The sequence below is a fragment of the Gallinula chloropus genome (genome assembly GCF_964237585.1).
Source record: "Gallinula chloropus genome assembly, chromosome: 2".
NCBI classification, from domain to species: domain Eukaryota; kingdom Metazoa; phylum Chordata; class Aves; order Gruiformes; family Rallidae; genus Gallinula; species Gallinula chloropus.
This window is the reverse complement of record NC_140086.1, coordinates 139,733,837-139,756,519: the sequence shown is the minus strand read 5'-3', so window position 1 is coordinate 139,756,519 and position 22,683 is coordinate 139,733,837. Positions and strand designations below refer to the sequence as shown.

Genomic DNA, 22,683 nt, shown 5'->3' with positions numbered 1-22,683 from the left:
AGCCTGTTTATTTTACACATTTATCTGCTTTTGTGGAGCCAGCCCTGAAACCCCTTACTCGGGGAAACCTCGCAGCGATGGTGTTTTCTCGGGGTAATGTCTGCGCAGTGTGGATCCCTGATGGGTCAGCGTTATCCTGAGCCTGTTTTCTGGATCCAAAATGCAGTAGCTTGCTCACGGCAGTGACAACTTTGCTTTCTGCAGCTGCACATCCTCCATCCTCACTCACAGCTGCCTCCCAGAGAAGAAGGGGTGTGCACGGAGGACTGGCATTACTACAACTGTTTTGTTTTGTAGCAGTTGTGAGTTTATGTAGGGCTATAACTGATTAGTTTCTGTCTCTCACAGGACTCCTACTTCTTTTTCTTCATATCTACTCCAAAAAGACACATGCTGCAGATGACTCCTCTCTGGAGGCACTGAATAGTGGAATTATAACTGTCTTGTATTTGAGGGCTTTCCAAGAGTATTACTGTGCTTTGTTACTGGGCATACACGAGAAATAGTTTTGTGTTAACTTTGGTATCAGAAGCCAGGTAGACTATTATGGCTCAGCACCTATGTTTCGTTGCACACAGTCACATGCTGTAAGCCATGTTTCCATGGGCAAGCAAATACATTCCTTCACACGTGCTCTCTTCTTTCTCTCTATTTTGTCTTCCTCTGCATAAACCACTAACACTGTATTTAACAGTGTATTAAACATTGTTTCCCAAAACAAGGAAAGAGCTTCCCAATCCAGAATGTGCTTCTGGCCCTCCAAGGTAGTGTGGTCAGAAGAGTAGAGTTACCAAGTGTCCGGGATCACTGTTGAAGCCCAGGTAGATGGGTGATACTATCAGTTGAAAGCCCCACACTGATCAGTACAGAAAAAAAAAGTTTAAAAGCAGCAAAGGTCTGAGCCACAAGCTGCTTCAACGATCTCAAGACATCAGTCTCATTACCTGAAAGAGTAAAAAGTCAGTCTATAAGTTTGCCTCTTTCTTTTTTCACATCACACTTTAAAACGCAGGGGGTAGGCCTCAAAAACAGTGTGACTGCCTTTCCTATTCCGAGTTCTTTTTAAAATAGATCTGGAGCTCACTCTATTTGGTACTGTTTTTTTTCCAGCTAAGTACATTGTACTGAGTTCTGTTTTTTCCCATTGTCACAGTTAGAAATACAGTATGTTAAAACATATAGAAATTCTTAAATAATCATGGGACTGCAAGAGCTGAGGCTAAATGAAGCTGAGTACTCAAAACTTGTGATAAAATCACTGTAACTGGCCCTAGAAATAGGGGCTTGGGGGGAATAGAAATGTGCCTTCATCAGCTCATGCTTTTGTGTGTGCAGGATATACAAACCACCCATTAGCTGATGTAGGAAAGGGTTAACAGCCTGACCTTCAGACAGAAGCTCTTGTTGACCCTACTCTGCAACACTTGGCTGAAAGGTTATACCCAAAGGGAGAGGTTGCTAGCAGGAGGGAAAAATCCAAAGAGAAATACTTAGGAAAAGAATACTTTGGCTTCCAGGAGTCTGCTGGCCTAGCAGATAGCAAACTCCCATAGCTTCTCATCCACTGAAGGAGCCAGACACAATAAAAAAAGGGCAGGTGTCAAAATCTGAATTGCCCATACAGTTTCCCAAAAGCTTTACGGCTACAAGAGAATCAGTAGTTAGCAAAACCAGTTTCTTATCTAACTGAGCTGTTCAGTGGGAAGGTACATGAAAGAGCCACCTAGTCACAGCCTTCAAGGTAGCCACAGAAAGTCCCAGTGTGGTATGGCACCCCAAGCTTACAGTGGTGCTTTGCGAGTGCCTTTCCTCCTGCACTTCCTGCAGAAGTGCCTGTTGCAGGGTCCTTGCAGTCCTAGTTATTTTACAGCATTCAAGATACTGTCTTTCCTGCTATCCCATGATTTTCAGAAAGATCTCTTTCAGCTTTATCCATTCTCTTCTCTTTTTTTTTTTCTGGCTTCTGATTTCTTGTAGTCCTTAATAGATTAAAACTATTTCTGCTGGTACTTGTGGGTGACAAGTATTGCCACTATACCTTGGAACAACATGAATGAAGATCCATCTGGAGTTTCCTAACAATCTCAAAGGGAGAATATATCTCTAAAGCCACAGAGTGACTGTCAGTTAGACCAATCATAAAACCTAAACCATAAAAAATATTAGGAACAATATATTTGCATGGGTTACTTACATCATGTTATCTCAAACTTATGTGTTGTAATTTAAAAACTTTCAGCCTGAATTAATGTGTTCATGCCACTGGTGACTTGGGCATTTAGCTTAAATGCTGTTTTTCATCAGTGATTTTGTTCTGTTGATTCATATCCTCTCCTAGTCTCTGCTTTGCTTCTGTTGTCAGAGGACAGACTTTCTTTTCCGTAGTTTATCGTACCTTTCCCAGCAAATGGGTGGAGGGGAGGGAAGAGAACATTTTGAGGGAAAACAGGCCTTAAAGTTCCAGTAGGGCATTTCAAAACCTGTTGTTACATCCTGTGTTTGTTTTGCAGAGAGTTTCCGTAATGGAGAAGAGGGAAGGTGACAATCACGTCATAGATCAGAATGCAGGTCCGAGCATCATGCCGAGAAGAAATACAGGAAACCTGAGCAACTTGGTAATGTTTCTGTAGAAAAGCAGCTTATGTGTCACAGAGAATACTGCAACCTTTCATTTGATTTTGTCGTGAAACAGTGTTGCCGTCACACTGACATATCATCGATATTCTAAAGTCTTGTCACAATATTGACATGAAGAGATAAAAAAAGTAAAGAGGATCTCATTCGATATAATCACAGCCCATTATAAAAACTACACAGAGTTTGGGCCAGCTAAAAACTACATGAAGTTAGTTGCTAGTTGCATTTTACCAGGTGAACAAAGCCCTATAGAAAGAATTTGGGGATTTTCTACAGGAATATAAAAAATTATCTTTTATAAAAAAAAATTTTCCACATCACACAAAAACATTCAGAACAAAAAATCTGCTTGAACAGCATTTGCCTCTGCAACTGCTGATGCACAGAAGTAGTTCAAGCTACAACTTCCTATTCTAATGTAACTGTCACAGGCTGTGAAATACCAAATTAGGCTTTGCAAACTCTCTCTCCAAGAAACAGGTATTTGTAGGTGAAAGTTGGTTCCATGTGAATCTCTATTTGCATAATTTGTACCAGCTTCCAATTCTGCAATGCATAGACTGCACTCTGCTTTTCATCACCAGGTGGAGAATAAAAGTTACTCAGGCTACACCTTCGCTGTTACAAAGATATGATTTGTCATCTTATAAACATGTAGCAGCTATTCAGCTAAGAACCCTAATGAAGGCCATGCCCTTTAATTTTGATGTGAGGCACTGTAGGCAAGTCAGTCAGACGTGATGGGAAACAGGATACCTTGTCTCCAGATGGAATTTTACAGCAAGATCCCAGGGTACATTTTCTATCTTTCTGTTACAACAAAACACCTAGAGATCTTTGAAGATGAAGACTTGTACTTACTTACCTTTCCATTATTTACAAGTAGTACCTTATTTGAATTGACCCCTTTCTTAAAGATAAAGCCAGATGATACCCCTGAGACAGGAAGATCTCCTGTATCCTGGCAGAATACTAACTTAGGACTTTCAAACTACTAATATTTGCCTTCCTCAAAATGGACAGTGCCATTTCGCTTTCTGGAGGTCTGGACATCTGCTACATCAGCCATTCTAAAGCTAAGACATTGCAGCACTTTATATTTCACTGGAATATTAAAAGACTTACATGTTTATTACCTAATATTATCAGTTCTCTCAGTTCTCCACCCTTGGTCAGCTGTCTGCTGTGTCAAATGCAACGTCCTGCTGTTGATACCTATATTTCATTTTGTATGTATACTGATCATGTACTTCCATGAACAATCTTTGAATTCTTTCTATAGGACAATCTTCAAATATATTATCTCAGTGTATTACCTTGAAATTTTGTACTAGCTTTGTTTCTTCTAAAGCCTGTGGTAATTCTGCCAAAACCTCTGTGAGACTAGAATCCAGCCATGCCTACTTGTCATGAGAAAATTCAGCTTTTTAACCTGACGTGACTCAATTTCACAAGGTCTCATAAAAGTTAAGAGGAGACCACTACATTTGTGAGGGAGAGGAAAAAGACCACAGAACTCGATGCTGGAGTTGACAGATGTGCAACTGGTCTAATATGCTGGATCCCAAGCATTTCTACTTAAATCCTTATTCCCCCAATTAAATGTCATTAAAAAGCAGTGACTGATTTTTTTCTTTTTTTGTTGTCGTTTTTCTGTTTTGTTTTTGTCTTGACTCTGGATTCTATCGTGAGTATTATTTGGGCTGCATCATCAAGAAGTCTGTAGCTGAAATTTGACATGTGAAATCTGTAGCTTGTATTGTAAGAAGCTTTAATGACACTTCACATAATGTAATCTCTTGCGGTGTAGTTAACCTAAAATCTATTTTGAAATCACCACAGATAATGAATGAAGAATGAGACACCTATGCTAAAAGTGCCTTGCTCAACTACTGACTGTGCAGTTCAAAATGTTATTTTCAAGCTCCTCTGTCTTTAATAGTGTGCATAATTTTTATATGGCTTTAGAGCAGCATGGTGCAAAGGTCAGGATGGCAAATACTATCATTACTGAAGTTCTTAATCTTCTCTTAAACTCACTTGTTATTTTCTTTCTGTCCTTTCTAGAATGTGGATACACAAGTCACCAACCCACAAGAAGCAGCTGCACTTTTTAATTTACATCAAGCACACCATTTTGGTGAGTTTGAATACTCTTCAGAGCAGCACTGCAAGCAGGATCTGTTCCCCAAGTGGCACTTGCCAGTGAAGATAGCATCTGTGATGTCATTATTAACATTTATTTACACTTCTCTGAGAGATGTCATATATCCTTTTATAACCAGAAAGGAAAATGTTTTCTATAAAATTCCAATCCTTGTCATAAACAAAGTTTTACCCGTCGTTTCAATTACCCTTTTAGCACTAGTGTATTTACCAGGAATATTAGCGGCTGGTTTCCAGCTGTACTTTGGCACCAAGTACAAACGGTTCCCCCAGTGGCTGGACAGATGGATGTTATCAAGAAAGCAATTTGGACTTCTCAGTTTCTTCTTCGCTGCAATGCACGCCTGCTATAGCCTATGCTATCCAATGAGAAGATCATACAGATACAAGCTGCTGAACTGGGCATTCCAGCAGGTATGATGGGTGCACAAATGTCAACCTTTCTGCATTTAGAAAATCCTTGTTTTTGTCATTCAAGCAGCTCTAGATGGGGGGACAGCCATTTTCATTGCCTTCATTGGATTTTGAAGCAGATCCCTACAGAGCACGGTTAAGGGATGGAGCAGGACCTAGTTGTTAAAGCTTGTAATAGGGAGTCAAGAATCATCAGAGCTGTGCCAGTGTATATTAAATAAGTCATTTTCTTCATTTGTGATTTTTTTAATCTCTGTAAAATGCACATAATTATACCTGCCTCACAGGAACATTTAAGTCTTTGGCACACTGTTAGTTTAGTGTGGATTAATTTTCTCTGCACCAGTGGAATCTATCTACAAAAGCTGAGCACACACCAGTTCTAGACATCTTTGTGAAGTGAATTAGCCAGCAATGAAGGAAGGCTGAGCTAAATCACAGTAATTGTATTTGCCAGAAACTAAATTTGTGAACACTGATGGCTCTGCAATTGGGCTGATGCACACTAACTTGTTAAAAGAGAGAATTTCAATCATGCCTCTGAGTCATGGGCAATTATTGACTGGCAAAGCTCTCTAAGACCCTCTGTGACCAGACAGTTCTTAATACCTGCCTATCGCCTTGAGTACTGTGACTGCCATGAGCATTGCAGTATAAGGAATATTCCGATATACAGACAGCAGATGTACATTTTTATTAACCTCAAAGTCTAATGTAAAGCTTTCCTGAAAACATAGTATAGTGTTAGTAAATTCTTAAGAATTCTATAAACAGTCAAACTAACTGTTGAAAGCTCTGACATCAGCCTTACTGGTAATTTGATTTGAATGGATTATCAGAAACTAACAGTCCCTAAGATGAAGAAATGTTCATATTTGGGAAATATGACACCATGAGGATCATTAGCAGCATCATGGGGCTGTTGTAGTTGTTCATAAATAGAAGTTTTGACATTTTTTTATTAAAATCATAACCTTTTCATCCATACTGACCGTCACATTCAGTGCAGCAGAATGTATCAAGGTTTTGTTTTTTAAATAAAAAAAGAGCTAAACCACTCCCCTGGCAGGATACCATCATTAAGAATGCCTGCCGAATTAGGTTGCTAAAAGAATGCTGTTAATATACTTTCTGTTGGTATAAACTCCCAGATATGGTATTTAGCCATGGGTGGATTTTTCTTGACAAAGAATAAGGTTTCTCCTGCTATGAAAGCAGGCTGACAGGCTTCAGAACCATTTTCTTGTGGGCACAGATGCTGATGAAGTCTAAATTCTTCTCACTTAAAGCCCACCTTTGCTCTGCAGATGATAGAGGAGACTTTGTTGTCAGAACTAAATGGCAGTTGCATTCAGAGATATTCAGACAAACAAAAATACCGTGTTTCTTGGCTTATTTCCTGAACATTATGGTGGAAACAGCTGTGTTTCACACAAACAGCTAAGTGTGCCAGTGTCATTTTAAATAGGTGTTCTTTTGGCAGGTCAAGCAAAAAAAAGAAAATGCCTGGATTGAACATGATGTTTGGAGAATGGAGATTTATGTGTCTCTAGGAATTCTGGGACTTGCTTTGCTGGCTTTGTTGGCAATAACATCAATCCCATCTGTCAGTCACTCTTTGACCTGGAGAGAATTCCACTACATTCAGGTACACTTAAATGTCATTATCGCATGTCAACAGTCCTCATTTGTAGGACTGTATGTTATCAACTAAGACTATTAAGAGTTAGAAATATCAAACACAGAGAGGTTCGTGAAACCAGTCTGAAGGTTTGTTCTGTACTCTTTTAAATTGCTTTGCAAGAAATGTTAGTTTCATTTGTTACTTTGTCAGGGAAAAAGGCTGTCAGGTTCAGGGTATGAAGTGGGAATAAAGACAACTCCAAAACACTTTTTTGCTCCTCTGACCTGGTGACCACCAGCAGTTGTCCCTTCAGGATCTATTCTTAGGTCAAGGACCTAAGGCATTTCAGTCATCAGGGCATCTTATGTTTCAGGAATGCCTGTGTCCTGCTGAATTGGGAGTAGGTGGTATTGAACCAGCCAGCACTGTGCCCATACAACACGGAGAATTGCTGGTTTCTCCTTTGGAGCTGTTTTGGCAATTCTTTACTGCCTGAGCAGTGCCAGGTGGCTGGAAAATTGAGGAGGCTGCTTCTGCCGAATTATACACACAAAGATTTTCAATCTGCAGCATTATTACCTTCATAACCCCCTCCAAAATGGTGTATTCTTAAAAAGAGACATCTTAGAACACATGCATAATTAAATCCAGCCAGTCCTGAGTTTGCTACGGATGTGCTGGTCTCGTTCACCAATTATCTGATTTGCTCTTAGTTCTCCTGTATTATATGCAGTAATGATCAGGGGTGGTTCTGCTGTCACCAGTATGATCACACTAGAATTTTAGGTCCCTGAGCACCAAAATCTCAAAATTCTATGACATACTAAGTACCTGGCATTTGAAAATTTGGTCTGTATTTGAAAAGTAGATCTGAAATGTCCTTCTGCCTACAATTAGTGATTTGAGGTTCTGTACACTCTATGAAGTTCATCATTTGTAAGAAAAGTTTTTAGTTCTACAGAGAATCCACATGGACAGGTCTAGTGCATGATTGCTTTCAGTATTAAATTAGCATGGTGAAGAAACCCAGAAGAGTAATACTAATATCTTGGATTAGTTTTATAAACAAATTATATACTTGAAAATCAGATTCTGTAGTTTTAGCACCTGGAAAGGCAGACTTCACTGATCATTAATTCAATTTCTCTAACAATGACAAGATTGTTATGCAACAAGAAACTCTAGCATAAAATATCCTTTACTTCTGAAACTGATCACTGTAAGTGGAGTGAAAGACTTCAGTTTCCTGTAGTTGTGCAATCGCTTTTGTCATAGTACTAGACTTACTAGAGTTTCTGATTTTAATTAGCCTTAGAATTTTTCTTTGCAAACAATCAACTAAGCCATTTATAAATCTGCTTTTGAACTCATAATGATTTGTCACAGAAATAATTTACAATACAGATGACATCTAGAGAATTGACCCTTTTTCCAGAAAAGCCTGAAATCTGTGATCTCTTCTGTATGTTAGCCAAGTATCATAGCAGCAGTTGAAAAATGTGCCTCATCTGTTTTCTCTCATGGTGGCATAAAGGTGTACAGTTGGATTCTTGAATTATAGTTCCTAAATCACAGTTCCAAGCCAACGATCTCTTTTCTTTGACGTTGGTTGAGGCCCTTCCTGACTTCTATATTTGCTTAACAAATACTTTTCTTGCCAAGTTGGAAAAAATAAATAGCTTGCTATTTTATTTCTCTTTTCAGAGCAAGATGGGATATGTAGCTCTGCTGCTATGCACTGTTCACGCACTGGTCTTTGCTTGGAACAAGTGGGTTGATGTTAGCCAATTTGTCTGGTACACACCACCTTCATTTATGGTAGCAGTTTTTCTTCCCATTGTAGTTCTGCTTTGTAAATGCATATTGCTCCTCCCATGTTTTAGGAAGAGGATAAAAAAGATCAGATGTGGCTGGGAAGCTAACACACAAACCAATCAATCCAGCATGTCTTCCAGACTGTAGATCAAATAGGGACATTTCCTGTCTGTGTATGTAAATATGCTCAAGGCCATGAAATGTTCACTCACAAGCTCTGTGTTCATATATTCCATAGGTGTTTCTTTTTCACTTTTCATTTAGATTTCAGGAGTATGAGATACTTGATGCAATTTGGACCTTTTCTAAGACAGAAGATGGAAACATTCATTTTGCTCTCTATTCGGCATCTCTGTGATCGTTTCTTTTTTCTGACTCACTGCTTTTAAAATCCAAGGGCTTCATAGCTTCAATCGTAATTCTTTCATAGGCAAAAGTAATCCTAAATCATTTTCCAGATGACCACAGAAAGTAAATAAACCGATTACACCACAGAACCAGGAACTCTTTATGCTTCCTACAGCTGTGTTTGTTCCTTCATTAAAACTCAGTATTATAATGGGACAAGAACTTGAGTATTTATTATCCCATTCTCCCTTATTATCTGCATCCTACATTTCACTCTGCAGAATTCAGACCTTGGCACATGAGCAAGACAGAAACTATTCCCACCAGGTCTTGAACTTAGGCAGCTGGGCAAGCAGGATGCAGGGATCTTAAGAGGATAAATCCCTCCTGAGGCTTGGGCATAGTCTAAAAAAAGAGTTTTTAGACTCAGATCTCCATCTTATACAGGACTAGGTGTGTCTGTGTTTGCTTAAAACTATAAAACTTTTCTTATTTTGTATTCCATGAACACGTTCTTTTGTTTCTAATGTTGGAAATTTTCCATGCTTTTGACCTAAGCCTACTGCCCTTGACATGCACTAAACCTTATTCGCACAAATTATTCCAGTGGGATAACTTGCATCAGGTAAATGTGCTTCACTGTTTACTTGAGGGCCAGCACAATTGTGTGACTGGAAGAAAAACACTAAAAATAGACTTTTGAGCCTTGACATTGATTTGTTGAAATTTTAATATAAAATGGCTTTTGAATGCATTCGTTTTTACAAAAAATTTCATATAAGCTAATTAAACCTCACTTTCCTTATGTTACATAGGTCTGGCTGAATGTTTTAAATGAATAATTCATCTGTTAGTATCTATTTTTAAATATGCTATGCAGTAGTTAATATTTTTGCACAGCATCAGGAACAATTCTGCCAGTTTCTATGCATGAATTGATTAGGACATGGATTCATGATGCCACCTATTGCTGGGATCATCTGAATGAGAATTGTAGTTGGTAATGGCTCTGGTATTAAACCAGACAGGAAAACAAACAAAGTATGCGTAAATAAATATGTAATACACAATGCTAATGATTCTGCAGCTAATGATTCTGTTGTACATTTTTGGATTTGGTATGTGAAGCATAAATAACAGACAAATTAAATAGCTACAGTGATACTACATTTTGTATTTTCCTGGTTATAACCCCATTCAATTATTGCAACTTAAAAGTTGGCCTTGTTATTTTCACTTAATGTAGTGCTGTGGAAATAACTAGGGACATGGTGGCCTGTATAGTATAGGCTGAAGAGAAACGAGTGGCATTGTGTATCAAATCAGTAGTGCATGGCAGAGGCAAACACACTTGTGAAACACAGGAAGCTAGTCTGTGAATCAAAGACATTTCTAACAGAACAGGAAAAATGTGGTTGTCAGTGCATTAGCATTTCCATTTCTATAAATGAAATAAACTCTTTTAGAAGCCAAATTAGGGATAAAGAATAATATTTGCCAAGGGCTTATTCAGAATACTACCTGCACTTCGTTATCAGGAATCATAAAAAATTAATAATATACTTTTTCTAATGGAACAGGTTGAGGCAATTGCAATGATAAAGAAATCCCTTTGTCTTCTATATTATCCACTAGCTACCCACAAAGTGTGCTCAAACTCACTAATTCGGGCAAAGCTAAGATTGTAAGTACAGCCATTGAAAAGAATGACATTTGGTTTTATTGAAATATGCGCTAAATTGTTTTAAATTTTGCTTTCCAGAATCAGCCCTGCTGATCCTTTACTTAGAAAGTCTGGAGAATTTAACTCAATCTCCAGTTTGTTAAATTCCGGTCAAATTGTTTACAGCTGGTCAGAGAAGCAAACCCTTTGGCACAGAAGAATCTAAACAGCTTCAGGGGTAACAAAGCATGTGGCACAGGCAGCAAAACCCAACCCTTGGTAACTGAAAACTGAAAAGAAATTAATAAAGATGGTCTCTGGAAGAAGTGATTCAAAACTATTCATATGGGATGTATAAAAAAACCTAAGGCAAATTCATATGTATATTGGAGAGCAAAATATTTCATGGGAATGCTATAGGGCTTCAAGGTTTTTCACAGTAAGGAAGCATTCCATTGTAATACCCTGCTCTATGCACTTTTTACACAAGGTAGCGCAAACAAGCATAACTTCATCAATTTCAATGTGTTAAAATGAGTTGAAATCCTAACAAAAATTACAAGTGAAAACCAATTTCAAGATCATCGCAAACTATTCAAACTGACCTTTTATGCTCATCATTCAGCTGGGGACATTAAGATTTTTCTCTCTAGCAGTGCACTGGGGCACACCCAGAAGTGACTTCTACTGATTGAAATTCACATACTATGAAAGCTATTCCTATAATCTCACATGACATCTGAACATCCAAGCAGTTTATTTCCCTACTGATTTGTATCAAGTAGGAGCTAAGTTTTTGGCTGGCTAGCCTCGTATCAAGTCTCTTTGTAAGGCTTTAGTACACTACTTCTAAGTAACTCACCTCCAAATCTGAAGAACTGAAGCAGTAACACTTCACGGGATATTACAACAGTATTTTCAAGCTTTTAAGGCTGAAGGCATTCACCATAGGGAGGGAGGAGGGTGACATAAGGCTATAAAGTGCTACAGAAGAAAATGTTACTGACAGTATTTTGTTTCTCCCTTTGTAACAGAAATTACTTTGTTCAACACTAATAACTGCATATATACATTTTAATTTATATTCATGCACCTATTTCAAAATTCAGTGTATTATGCCTATATACTACTGTAATACGTAAAATCAATGTGTGCAAATTTGAGGCACTTATTTGTATAAAACTGATGGCTTTTATAAAACTGTGCATCATTAAATGCTTCAGTGTATGCTGTATCTGCTGTTGTGTCATATACTTCAAGGGTCTAAGGGTAAAAAGGCACAGTAGACTCTAGAAGAGCTGCTGCCATGAACAATGAAAACGGCTTCAGTCAAGGGGAACCATTCTGCCATGGCTAGTGCAGAGCCTGGAGTCTCCAAAGAAGAGAAGAGAAAGATGTGAAAAGCAAAAGGGGGGAAATTAATGAAAGTACATTTACCCTGACATATCTTTTAACTGACAGACTGCATATTCTAGAATTCAGAAGAGAAGGAAAAGAAAGCTGAACTAGTTGTAGAGTGCTTTGGAGGGAGACCTATGGTCCCTGAAAACACTGATCAAAGACCAGGAAAAGCTCAAGAATGGTGAAAGCATGAAGGAGAGGAAAGGAGTACAGGCATATGTTGGGGTAAGGATCTAACAAGTGTCGGAAAAAACACGTAAGTGGTTTTGCAATGCTTTTAAAAAGACTGCAGAGTACTTCTTTCGGTTGTTCTATATCCATAATGTACTTAAGTCAGAGACAGAATAGAAACCCTGGAAAGATACTCATAAATTGTTGAAGGACTTGAGGAGCTTTATGCCAAGTTTACCTGGGGTAGCCAAATCCCAGAATACTGTTCCCAAAACATGGTGCCAATTGTCAGTGTTCAGGAAGCTAGAGCTAGGGCTGTGCTGTGCTGGCTATGGTTTAATGTGATGTTGACAGCAGCATTCATTGTAAGCGGTTCCTCCCTTTGGCCACTCTTCTCTCAGTTCTGCAAGTATTTAAAGCCGTGTAGTTCATCAGACCAGGGTACTGGATCCAGTCAAAAAGTAATGCAGGGAAATGAATGCTTCAGCCAGATCCATGCAGTGGTCTGACTCACCTGGCAGCCATGTGCACACGCCAGCAGGAAGGAGGCATGGCCTAAAGGGGCAGCTTACCTAAACCAGCTTCAAGTGTATGCTTGCAAGTGCTCCTAAAATTCAGAATTTAAATTATTTCATACTGTTTCAGTGGTAAGAATGTTTCCATGATTCACTTATTTGTCATGTTCTTAGTTTTCCATGAATCAGTAGGCAAAAATGTGTTTCAGAAATTATCACCAAAAACCATACGAGACTGACTGACCTCTAAGTGACTGTGGACTGTGTGGTTTCATTCAGAGAGATAATGATCTCATGTCTTCTTTTCTGCTGTATCCATAGTTTCTAGTATCATCCCTTGACAATACAAAAAGTTACGTTAACCATTTCTGAAATTCAGACAAATTTCTTTTAAGCTGGTTTTCTTAAAATGTCATTGAAACAATCATTTTAAAAAACAAAACAAAATTATTTTTGAAAACATGTTGAATCCACCCCTGGAGAATGCCATCTGCTATAGTCACTGTAAGTGCCTGGCAGTGGCTGATCATTGCCACTGATTTTTTTCAGTAGTGCCAGGATTTCTTCATCCCATCACCATTCTCTGTTGCTGATGGCAAAATAATTTCTTTTGGTGAGACCTTGGACTTTTTTAAAAAAAAATCATTTAATTCAGTTGCATCAGGGTTCAACTTTTACATCACTGCTTGAACTTTTCCATAGATTTAATGTAACATTTGAATGGATATGGTGAGGCTAATTTATTAAGTATGCATAAGGATTTTTCAGATATTTTTAAATGAAAATATATAAAACCAGTCAGTGAACCAAACTTGATAAACTTAAAAAAAAGATGACCACAGCTACTTCCAATAAAGATGATGCAACAAAAAACCCAGTAGTTTTATCTTTGTTTGTTTGTTTGTTTGTTTCTTTGTATGCGTATTTTATCTTTGTATCATTGGAAGTATATTACAGAGATAAATACGCTATGTCCATGACTTGCTGAAAGATGTGCAGTCCCAATGGAACTGGCAGAATATGACCACTGCTGCTGATGGAAGTATTTGGTCCTTAAATTTCGTTTGGGCTCACTATTAAAGCATGGGGGTTTTTGAACTGGAGAGTCAGAGTTTCACCTGCGGGACCTATTAAGTTGTAACCACTTCCCCATCCCTGAAATACCATTTGAGGCACTTCTGGGGAAATCTGTTCAAATTCCACTGATATGTATGAACACCAACAAGGTTATAAGTGGGTCCGTGACTTGGAGGAATTATTCTCTGAGATGTAGCCCTATGATTTTATTATAGATGAAGAACACACTCTTTCTGAAGCTGGGGAGACATGAATCACAGATATTGCTCCACTTTTTGTAACAATCTAAATGTAAACTGATTTATCTTCAGATAGATTGTGCTTATGGTGGAGCTGACATGGCTGCTTTACTTCCTGGTGAAAGTGTATGGTGTGCTCTGCTAAATGAACGAAAATATTTATATAAGACACAATAAAGCTAACCCACACTTAAACATTACTTATGCAAGATAAGGAACCAACTGAAACCAGAGAATTAGATAGTGCATTGGACTATATTCAGAAGAGCAATTCCTAATAACTTCAGTTTCATTCTTGTTTCTGATATCACTGTTCTGTTGCACATACTTAAGCATCACCATTTGGCTCTTGCAAAGGCAAAAATCCCAGTGAAATCGATGGAGTTATGCAGCCATTCAGAGCCAGGTTTGTCCCCTGCAGTCACATAAATACTTCAGGTCTGCGTTCTCCTTGACACAATTACCAATAAATCATTCACCTTCTCCAGTGTTTGGGATGGACTCTATTCTGCCATGTACCTTCCATCAAGACAGCCTTATCAAGGGAACAGCACTAAAATTTACTACCATTTCTCCATTACCAGAGACTGACCTGGAGCACTCCATATCACAGCACAGCAGCTGAGCCACAAAACCTCCTCCTCACCTACTGCTCAGCTTCATTCAGCCCTGTTTTAACATCCAACACTTGCTTAGTTATTTCTAAGTTCCTCCCTGAAAACTATTCTATATAATTGGGCTCTTAGACGTACCTGACACTGAGGTGCTAAAGGAATAAGGGAAAATTGGTGGTGGTGAATGCCAGTGGTGAGGAAGTGGAAAATGAAGCACATAGGCTAAGGGCAAATAGGTGAATGAAGCAGGGGCAAACTAAGCGTACAAAAAGTTTGGGAGATGGAAGGAAGAGGTATCATATACTGATTTGCTCTTTTAATGGCATTTTTTGTCTTTTCTCATTCTTATTGCTCCCTGATCCACCCTGACCCCTTCCTCACTTTTTGTCTTATCCCTAGACATCCTGTAGTCTTACACATTCTAACAGTTCCCTTAAAATAGCCCATAATCATTTGCATACAATTCTCCTCTTGCATACCATAACAAGTCCCGCATCCCTTAAGGAAAACAGTTCACATTACATTTCAGGGGAAAGAATTTCTTCCCTTGATCACCTTCATGGGTTTCTCTGCAGTGACAATGAGCTGATCACTCCCCTTGGATGGGCAGTTTGGCTTCATTTTCATTTTTAGCTTGCTGGGGTTCCTTTGCCTGTTACTGCTCCTCTGACCCTCATAGGGTCTTTATGTTCACCGTGACCATTTAACCCAACAGCACAGAGGATTTGATGATCAAGGTGTGGACCAGCTGCCTTACAGGAAGAGACGGACAAGGTGGAGGATCTTCACATGGGGTGAAATAAAGGTTTACAAAATATTTAAGACAGTGGATAAGATAAACACAGAACTGTTTTTCACCAAATCCACATTGACAGGACTAGAAAGGATTCAATGAAACTAGTAGGAGATTAGTTTACCACTGATTAAGAAAGTGCATCTTTATGCAGTGGACAGAGACCGTCTGGAGCTGCCATGGAGGGCTATGGTGGCAAACAGCATCAGCAGGTTCAAAAGGGGATTAGACAAATTCAGAAACAACATCCACTAAAGAGACTCTAAAAGAACTTTGCAGGCATGCATACTATGACAGCACTAAGACAAAAATGGATTTAGGAGGAAAGTACAAAATACAGTGGCTAGACTTGCACATGCTCCTTAAACAGCATTTTGTTTTGCTGCTCTTGAACATGTATTAATGGGTTTTCTTATGTCCCTATACTTCAAGAGGAAATATCTCAGACTGATACACTCCTCTAAGTTTTATGTCTGGAAACAAAATGTTTGGGGAATGATAACTTAAATCCTGAAGAAAAAGCTATCACCTTGATCTTGAAAAGAACTGCTTAACTCTCAGGCTCTCTAGCAACTTGCTGGCCTCAGTTCATTTCTGTGGAACTAACTACATAAATTGTCACAGTCCTGGCAATGGGAATAGCATTTCATTCTTCTGTAAAGATACAGATTTTCCTCTCACAGTGCTATTGAATTGTCATGGTTTCAATTGTACATCTCAGGGAATATTTTACATAGCTGGCATGGTCTCATTGAGTGAAACAAAACGTTCAGAATAAACTAACTGAAGACCTAACCTATGACAACTCACATGTAATAATATAACAAAGTTACAAATATTTTACATGTTAAATAATATATTTCTACATTTTCACAACTATGATGCTACATACTACACAGAGTGACCTCGATTAATTTTCATTTAATTTCTGCTCTCAAGAAAAAACTGTGGTCTGCAGCTTTGTGAAAGAAATTTAAACTCAAAGAACTAAAATCTGGTTAGTAAAACAAACATGCTAGACTTAGGCTGTCAAATGGTGGTCAAGCCACAATCTAGCCTACGCTTCCCCAGCTACTTCAGTATTCAGGCAAGTATTTTTGTCTTTTAAATTAGTTTCTAGGTTTTGCAATAACCTTGCTTCTCTAGGAAGGATGTATGCATGCTCTTGGTTAACATGTCAACAGACTTCTGTTCTAGATTTAATTCTTCACATTCTAAAAATCTTTTTTTCTCCTGGCTTTGGGTTAAAACACTTCTGCACGCACAAGATCCCACTTGCAGAACCTACTGTCTCACTTTGTAGATACCCTCTAAGATGAGCAGCAACAAAACAAGATGAAAAATTATGACTTTCTATAACTTACACCACTGAGCAAATGTTTTCAAAGTTATAGGGAGAAGTGGAAAGGTCATACATGACCTTGTACTCCATACAAAGCCAAAGAACAAAGGTCCTGAAAACCCTTAATTTAGCTTCAACAATAGCTATGGAAAACCACAGTCAGAGAAGGCTAGGAGAGGTTTCCTTCCTTCAGCTTTTTCTGATGAATAAAAGTAATCTGCTAGATCATAAAAACAGAAACAATCCTCACTGCTTTTCTAATTGGACTACCTTAGAAATAGAATTGTAAGCCTGGATCTCCTGTACCTTTGGTCACTTTGGGTTTTGTTGTGGGTTGGGGTTTTGGGGGGATGCTTCTCTGTTTTGGATTAATCGCCCTTAATTTGTAATTTCTCTTGGGAAGAAGATACGGTGTCTGGTTTCACATGAATTGCTAGGATTTCTCAACTGCGACTTATTATATGTGCTCTATAAAGACTTCCCTTCACTTTCCTTCATTCTTTCTTACCTCTTCTTTCCTTTCTGTCTTCTTTTTTTCTTTTATACTTTTCCTTCCCTTTTCCACCCCTCTCCTCTCCTTTCCTCTTCTCTCCTCTCCAGAATGCCTACATTTTTTCATTTATCTATTTCAGTTTGCCCTTCTCTCCTTGTTTTTTACTTCTGAAATTCAGATCCTAAAGGGTCCAAAAGAAGTAGTGATACCTGGACATTTAGTGAAAAGGGAACATCGCAAATTGATTAAATACAAAGAATAAAGGAAGTGAAGAGAGATTTTAGTTGAAGTATTTATTGATAATTTTTGTTCTCTGTTTAGTTAATGGTTAGTTTCTTTTGGAGAGAATCTTTATTAAAAACCAACATATTTTCAAGTAAAGAATAACATCAGATTACTACAAAAAAAAAATCACAAATAAGCAAAGAACAAAACTACATTTTGTTTCTTCCAAAAAATGTAAAAACAGATTTCAATTTTCTAAATCTCTCAAATGCATTTTGTCATTATAAAGATTGGGTAAGAGGTATAAGTTTTATTTTTAGAATAATTACAGGTTGCCATAAGAAAAAAAATAATGGCCTGAATGTTCCTGGCTGGGAAATACTGTATTTTTCTGCTAACTTACAAAATTAGCTGTGTTGAGGGTAGTATGCCAGAAACTATTTTATTAGGGTTTGTTGCCCTGCTAGGAAGCAAATTTTTGTGTGTTTGTTTTCACTCTCCTTCCACGGGGAAATCCCTGGGGCTTTGCTTTCCCCTTGCCAAGAGGAAGAACCAGAATATTTGTTTCCATTTGCCATTTGGAAACTTCTTTGTTATGTTCTATCCATTAAAGGAAGAAATAATAATGCTGCCCTGGACTTCACTAAAGAAGGAAAAACACCTGCTAAGAAAAAAGTATCTCCTTTTTTTAACAGTATGTTTAAGACATCCCTTTAACAGCATATCTGGGAAATAGGTTGCCCATAGATCTCTGCATATAACCTAAAGGAATTGTAACTATCCCATTGCATCATCTCACTAAAGAAACATTAGTCCAACTTTGCAAAGTTTAAAGTATATACAAGGTATGTATACACCCTTGCTCTCATGGTAAACTCCATGTAAAACAGGTGACCTCTTTATGCTTCTCCTGCTTGAATGGAGCAGGAGAAGCATAAAGCATTACACAGGAACAGAAGGGAGGCTGTAGTTGTTTGTGCCCTGATTTCAACTGAGGATATTCAACTGCAAAGCCTCAAAGAGGTACACGGGAAATACAGGATCAAGCAAAATCCTCCAAACTGCCTGGATTTCTTATGAATCCACAGATCTTCTAATGCATCATCTCCTAAAGGTCTGAGTCTTCTGTTCAAGACATTATGCTGCAGTAATAACATTTTTAAAATCCCTCAGGAAAACAATCACAAGCATTCAGTTTTACAGCCTTCTTATTAAAGGTACAATTCAAATAAATTAAGACTTACAGGATTGTGACTGTTCTCATTATGTATGATGCACTATCATTTTGAGGTGCATGAGTTAGACTCATGACTATATGGGCCTATTTTAATGGAAATGCTTCTGTAGCTACAAGAGTCACATAAAGTAGCATATAAGGTCAATCAACCACAAGTAATGCAGAAAAGAATATTCTGCTTTTTTTCTTTTGATACATTTGTTGGTTTGATTAAACTTTTTGAACTCATACTACTGTAGTTACTGAGTACAGAAAAACAAGGAGGACAACTTTTGAATCAGTAGCAAAGGAGAATACTAGAACAATAAACTCAAGACTGAAATGCTAATTCTTGCCATGGAAAGGGCATTTCTGAGTAATCTGTCAATGGACTCACCTTTCAATTGACTTTTGTGGAGTACTGACCCAATCCTTACTATCTGGGAGCTGAAAATGCAATTTGGAAAACCAGGAAATAGTTTTTCTATGCATCTGTTTACCAAATTAAAAAATACTTTAAAAATACATGTTTTCAATGTCAGAAAAATTACTTTATAATTGGGGAGGTGGCTTCTGAACTACAACAGAAACTTTTCTCAAACCTCTTTTCAAATTCTACAGCATGGTTGTTTGCAATTATATAATGAAACAAATGTTTGACTGAATTATAGGGTTCATTCTGCTTAAGTCCTCAGTTAATGCACTACAGAAACAAGTCAGCATGCTTGCACAAAGAATGAAAACGGGTACGTTGAGTGTTTCACTGTGATGATATGACTCCTTTTCAATCATCTGTGCATGTGTTAGTTTTCTTGCTGTAACATGAGAGACATACATCATTATATGTACTGGTCAGATTTAAATGTATTAACACAAAGGTTTGAGGGTTACATGTTGTTATATATACAGCATTGCTTAATGAAAGGTGGATTTTGTGTGGCATATCAGAAAATGTTAAAATCAGAAGTTACACTGTTTCAGGAAAAAGCTCCATTTTCTTTCAACTGGAAATTTTCTTAGCCAAGCGATGTAGAATTCAGTTCTTGGGGTTTAGCTTCAATTTTACATGGTTGAAACCTGTATGTCATCTCATTTTGTGTAACATGGAAATAAGAGCACAACTCTTACCTGCAGAGAGTACATCAGGTAAGCAGTAAACATGGGGAGTGCTCTCCTCACTACACACATCCAGAGACACCAGGCTGGGCTCCTGGGACATCCAACCACTCCTTGGAATTATTTTTTACGAGGGTGGTGAAACAGTGGAACAGGTTGACCAGAGAGGCTGTAGATGACCAATGCTTGAAAACATTGAACATCAGGTGGGACAGGGCTCTAAACAACACGATCTAGTTGAAGATGTCCCTGTTCATTGAGGAGGGTTGGGCTGGATGACTTGCAAAGCTCCCTTCCAATTCAAACCATTCCATGATTCCTCACCCATAGCCCCGCAGCTGGCACCCGTTGAGGGCCAGCAGCACCCTTCTGCCGGGAGAGACTAAAGTGGCCAGAGGAGGGTTCTCAATGGAGAACGAAGCCGGGCTGGAGCAGCCGAGGCTGGGCAGGGCCCGGGAAGAGAGGTGAGGCCTGGAGGCGAACCCCGCGCCGTGTCGGCGGCAGCCTGGGTCTGGGCCTGTGTGTTCTGAGCGCGTTGCGTGGGCCGAGGGGTTTATGGCCGAAGCGCAACGACCAAGGGCCAGGGCTGAGAGCAGCGCTGAGCAGCACGGCCCGTCTCCTTCCCCACACGGAACCGACCCTCGGGGCTGCTCCCCTCTGCAGGAGCACAGCGCACCGCGCCCGGCCGCGGTGATGGAGCGGCCGCAGGGGGCGGGTCGCAGCGGCTGGAGAGGCACCGCCTCCCCCCCGCCCGCCACTGCGGGGTCGGAGTCTGAGGAGGAGAAGCGGCGACGCTGGTCCTCCTGGCGGGCGGTAAGAGGTGAGCGACGCCGAGACGGGAGGAGGCCCCAGCCCCATCGGGGCCCTGCTCAAGCCAGCCGTGCCCACCCACCCCCCGGAGGTGTCCCCGCTGCCTCTAGCCGTGGTGACGGGCTCCCGTCGCGGCTGCTCCTATCCCTGGGTAGGCTCTGGAGGGCCTGCCGGTGTCGGGGGCCTTCCGGAACGGGTCGGGCACCGGGGCTGGCTGCGACCCGGACCCCGGCAGCTGCGAAGAGGGCCTGGCGGTGGCGCGGAGCCGGGAAGGGGGCTCCGTCCCGCGCCGGCCGGGCCTGGCAGCGCTTCCCCAGCTCTGCCCAGGGGGACGGAGGCGGCCGAGTCGACCGCCGGGCAGGCGGAGGGGTCGCGCTCTTGTCACGGGCGATCTTGTCGTTGCAGCTGGAGATGCCGGCCAGGACCAGGGCCCCGCCGAGCTCCTCTGGTGGGTTAGATACCCGCATCGCGCTGCCGCCCGCTAGCCAGCTCAGGGGGCGCCGGCCTGCACCCGGCCTCCGGCCAGTCCCTCGCCTCAGCCCTCACCCCGTAAGTTCGCGCCCGAACGAGCGGTCAGGAATTCGGTGGCTGCCCTGCCCAGCTTTCTGCTTGTTCGGTTTTCCCCTACAGTAGTTATTTTTCCATGAGCACCTGTGTCACCTTCTGTCTGATGTAGTTCTGTAGTGTTTTCTTACCTTATCAAAGGGCAAATGTCTAATTTATCTCACTCCTAACTATTATTTTTTTTATCAGTGTAGGCAGATAATCTGTAAGGAAGGCTGGTTTTGTTGCAGTCAGTTCCTGAGCAACCCACCATAGCTACTTTGTATCATCTGCTTCCCATTTATTTACAGATTGCTTACTCAATAACTTAATGTAAAATCTGTCCAGGGGCTGAAGTTAGGGTATTAGGTCTTTGCTATTGTCAGTCCTTATCCTCCCCTCTTTTAGAGGTATCTGCTAGTCTGCCCCACTTGGCCTCTCTTGAGTTCTCAGGATGGCACTTCAATGAGCATTTTAAGCATCAAGGGTGGATTTCTTAAGTGTCTGCTGACTTGAAAATCTTTATCTTATCTTTAGCTTTATCCTTTACTCTTATCTTACCTTTTTCCACTTTGGCCTTACCTTCTGTCTCCCTGTAAAAGGAATTTCATTAAATACCTATTCACAATTAACCTTTCTGCTCAGGGATGAAATAAAGAAGACATTTAACACTTTTTCCTAATTTGTTTCACCTATAATTTGTTCCTTTCCCTCTTAAGTCATAAACCTTGCCTTCTGTCTTTTATTGTATTTATGGAACCTTTACTTGTTACCCTTTATGTCCTTCACTACTAAATCATTTCTGTACTGTTGGTCTTCTGATTTTATCCGTACTGTATGGCACTGTATCTTTATACTGCTCCTTAGCCATGCACACACACATTTATTTTTTTTTACTTTTTGTGTGAATTTTTTTCAAGTCATTAAAGCTCTCTTGATGCACTTAAAACACTCTTATATACTCTCTTTCCTCTGAATTGCTGTTGCACATTTAATATAGTCCCTTTCAGTAACTGCCAGCTCTCTTATGCCTCTTAGACTATTTTGCCCAAGAGTCATGCCTGCCTATTCCCTAAAGTTATTTTTATGAAGACTGCTTTCCTTAGGACAGGCAGTGAGAAACTTTGGCCAGCAGATCAAAGTCAGCTTATCAGAACCATTCAACATTTCCAAATCCTCGATGATCCCTCTCCTAAGGAACATTTGGACAAAAGCTGGAAGTAGGCTGCAATATGGTTAAATGGTACCAGTAGGCCATTTTCTTTATGATGGTTCCCTTTCTTGCCCAAAGTTTTGCAACACGTTCAAATCACATGGCATGAACTGAAATGGGCCTCTGTAATCACATGGTGAATACATATGTGTTCTGTTTTATCCAGTTGATGTATATCTCTTATCTGATCAAAATATAGATATTCTCATTATGTTCCTGGATGAGAACCCATCCTGATCCAGGAAATA

The 22,683-nt window shown here is 39.8% G+C and overlaps 1 protein-coding gene across 1 annotated transcript; it reads left to right on the top strand.

Annotated features, from left to right (window-relative positions):
* Nucleotides 1–2,522: 2,522 nt before the first annotated feature.
* STEAP1 (STEAP family member 1) lies at nt 2,523–8,803 on the top strand (the record flags this gene model as incomplete). Its single annotated transcript, XM_084260001.1, has 4 exons — nt 2,523–2,615; nt 4,705–5,217; nt 6,701–6,865; nt 8,546–8,803. The coding sequence occupies 4 exons, from the start codon at nt 2,523–2,525 to the stop codon at nt 8,801–8,803; spliced, it is 1,029 nt and encodes a 342-aa protein (XP_084116127.1).
* Between the last annotated feature and the right edge of the window lie 13,880 nt (nt 8,804–22,683).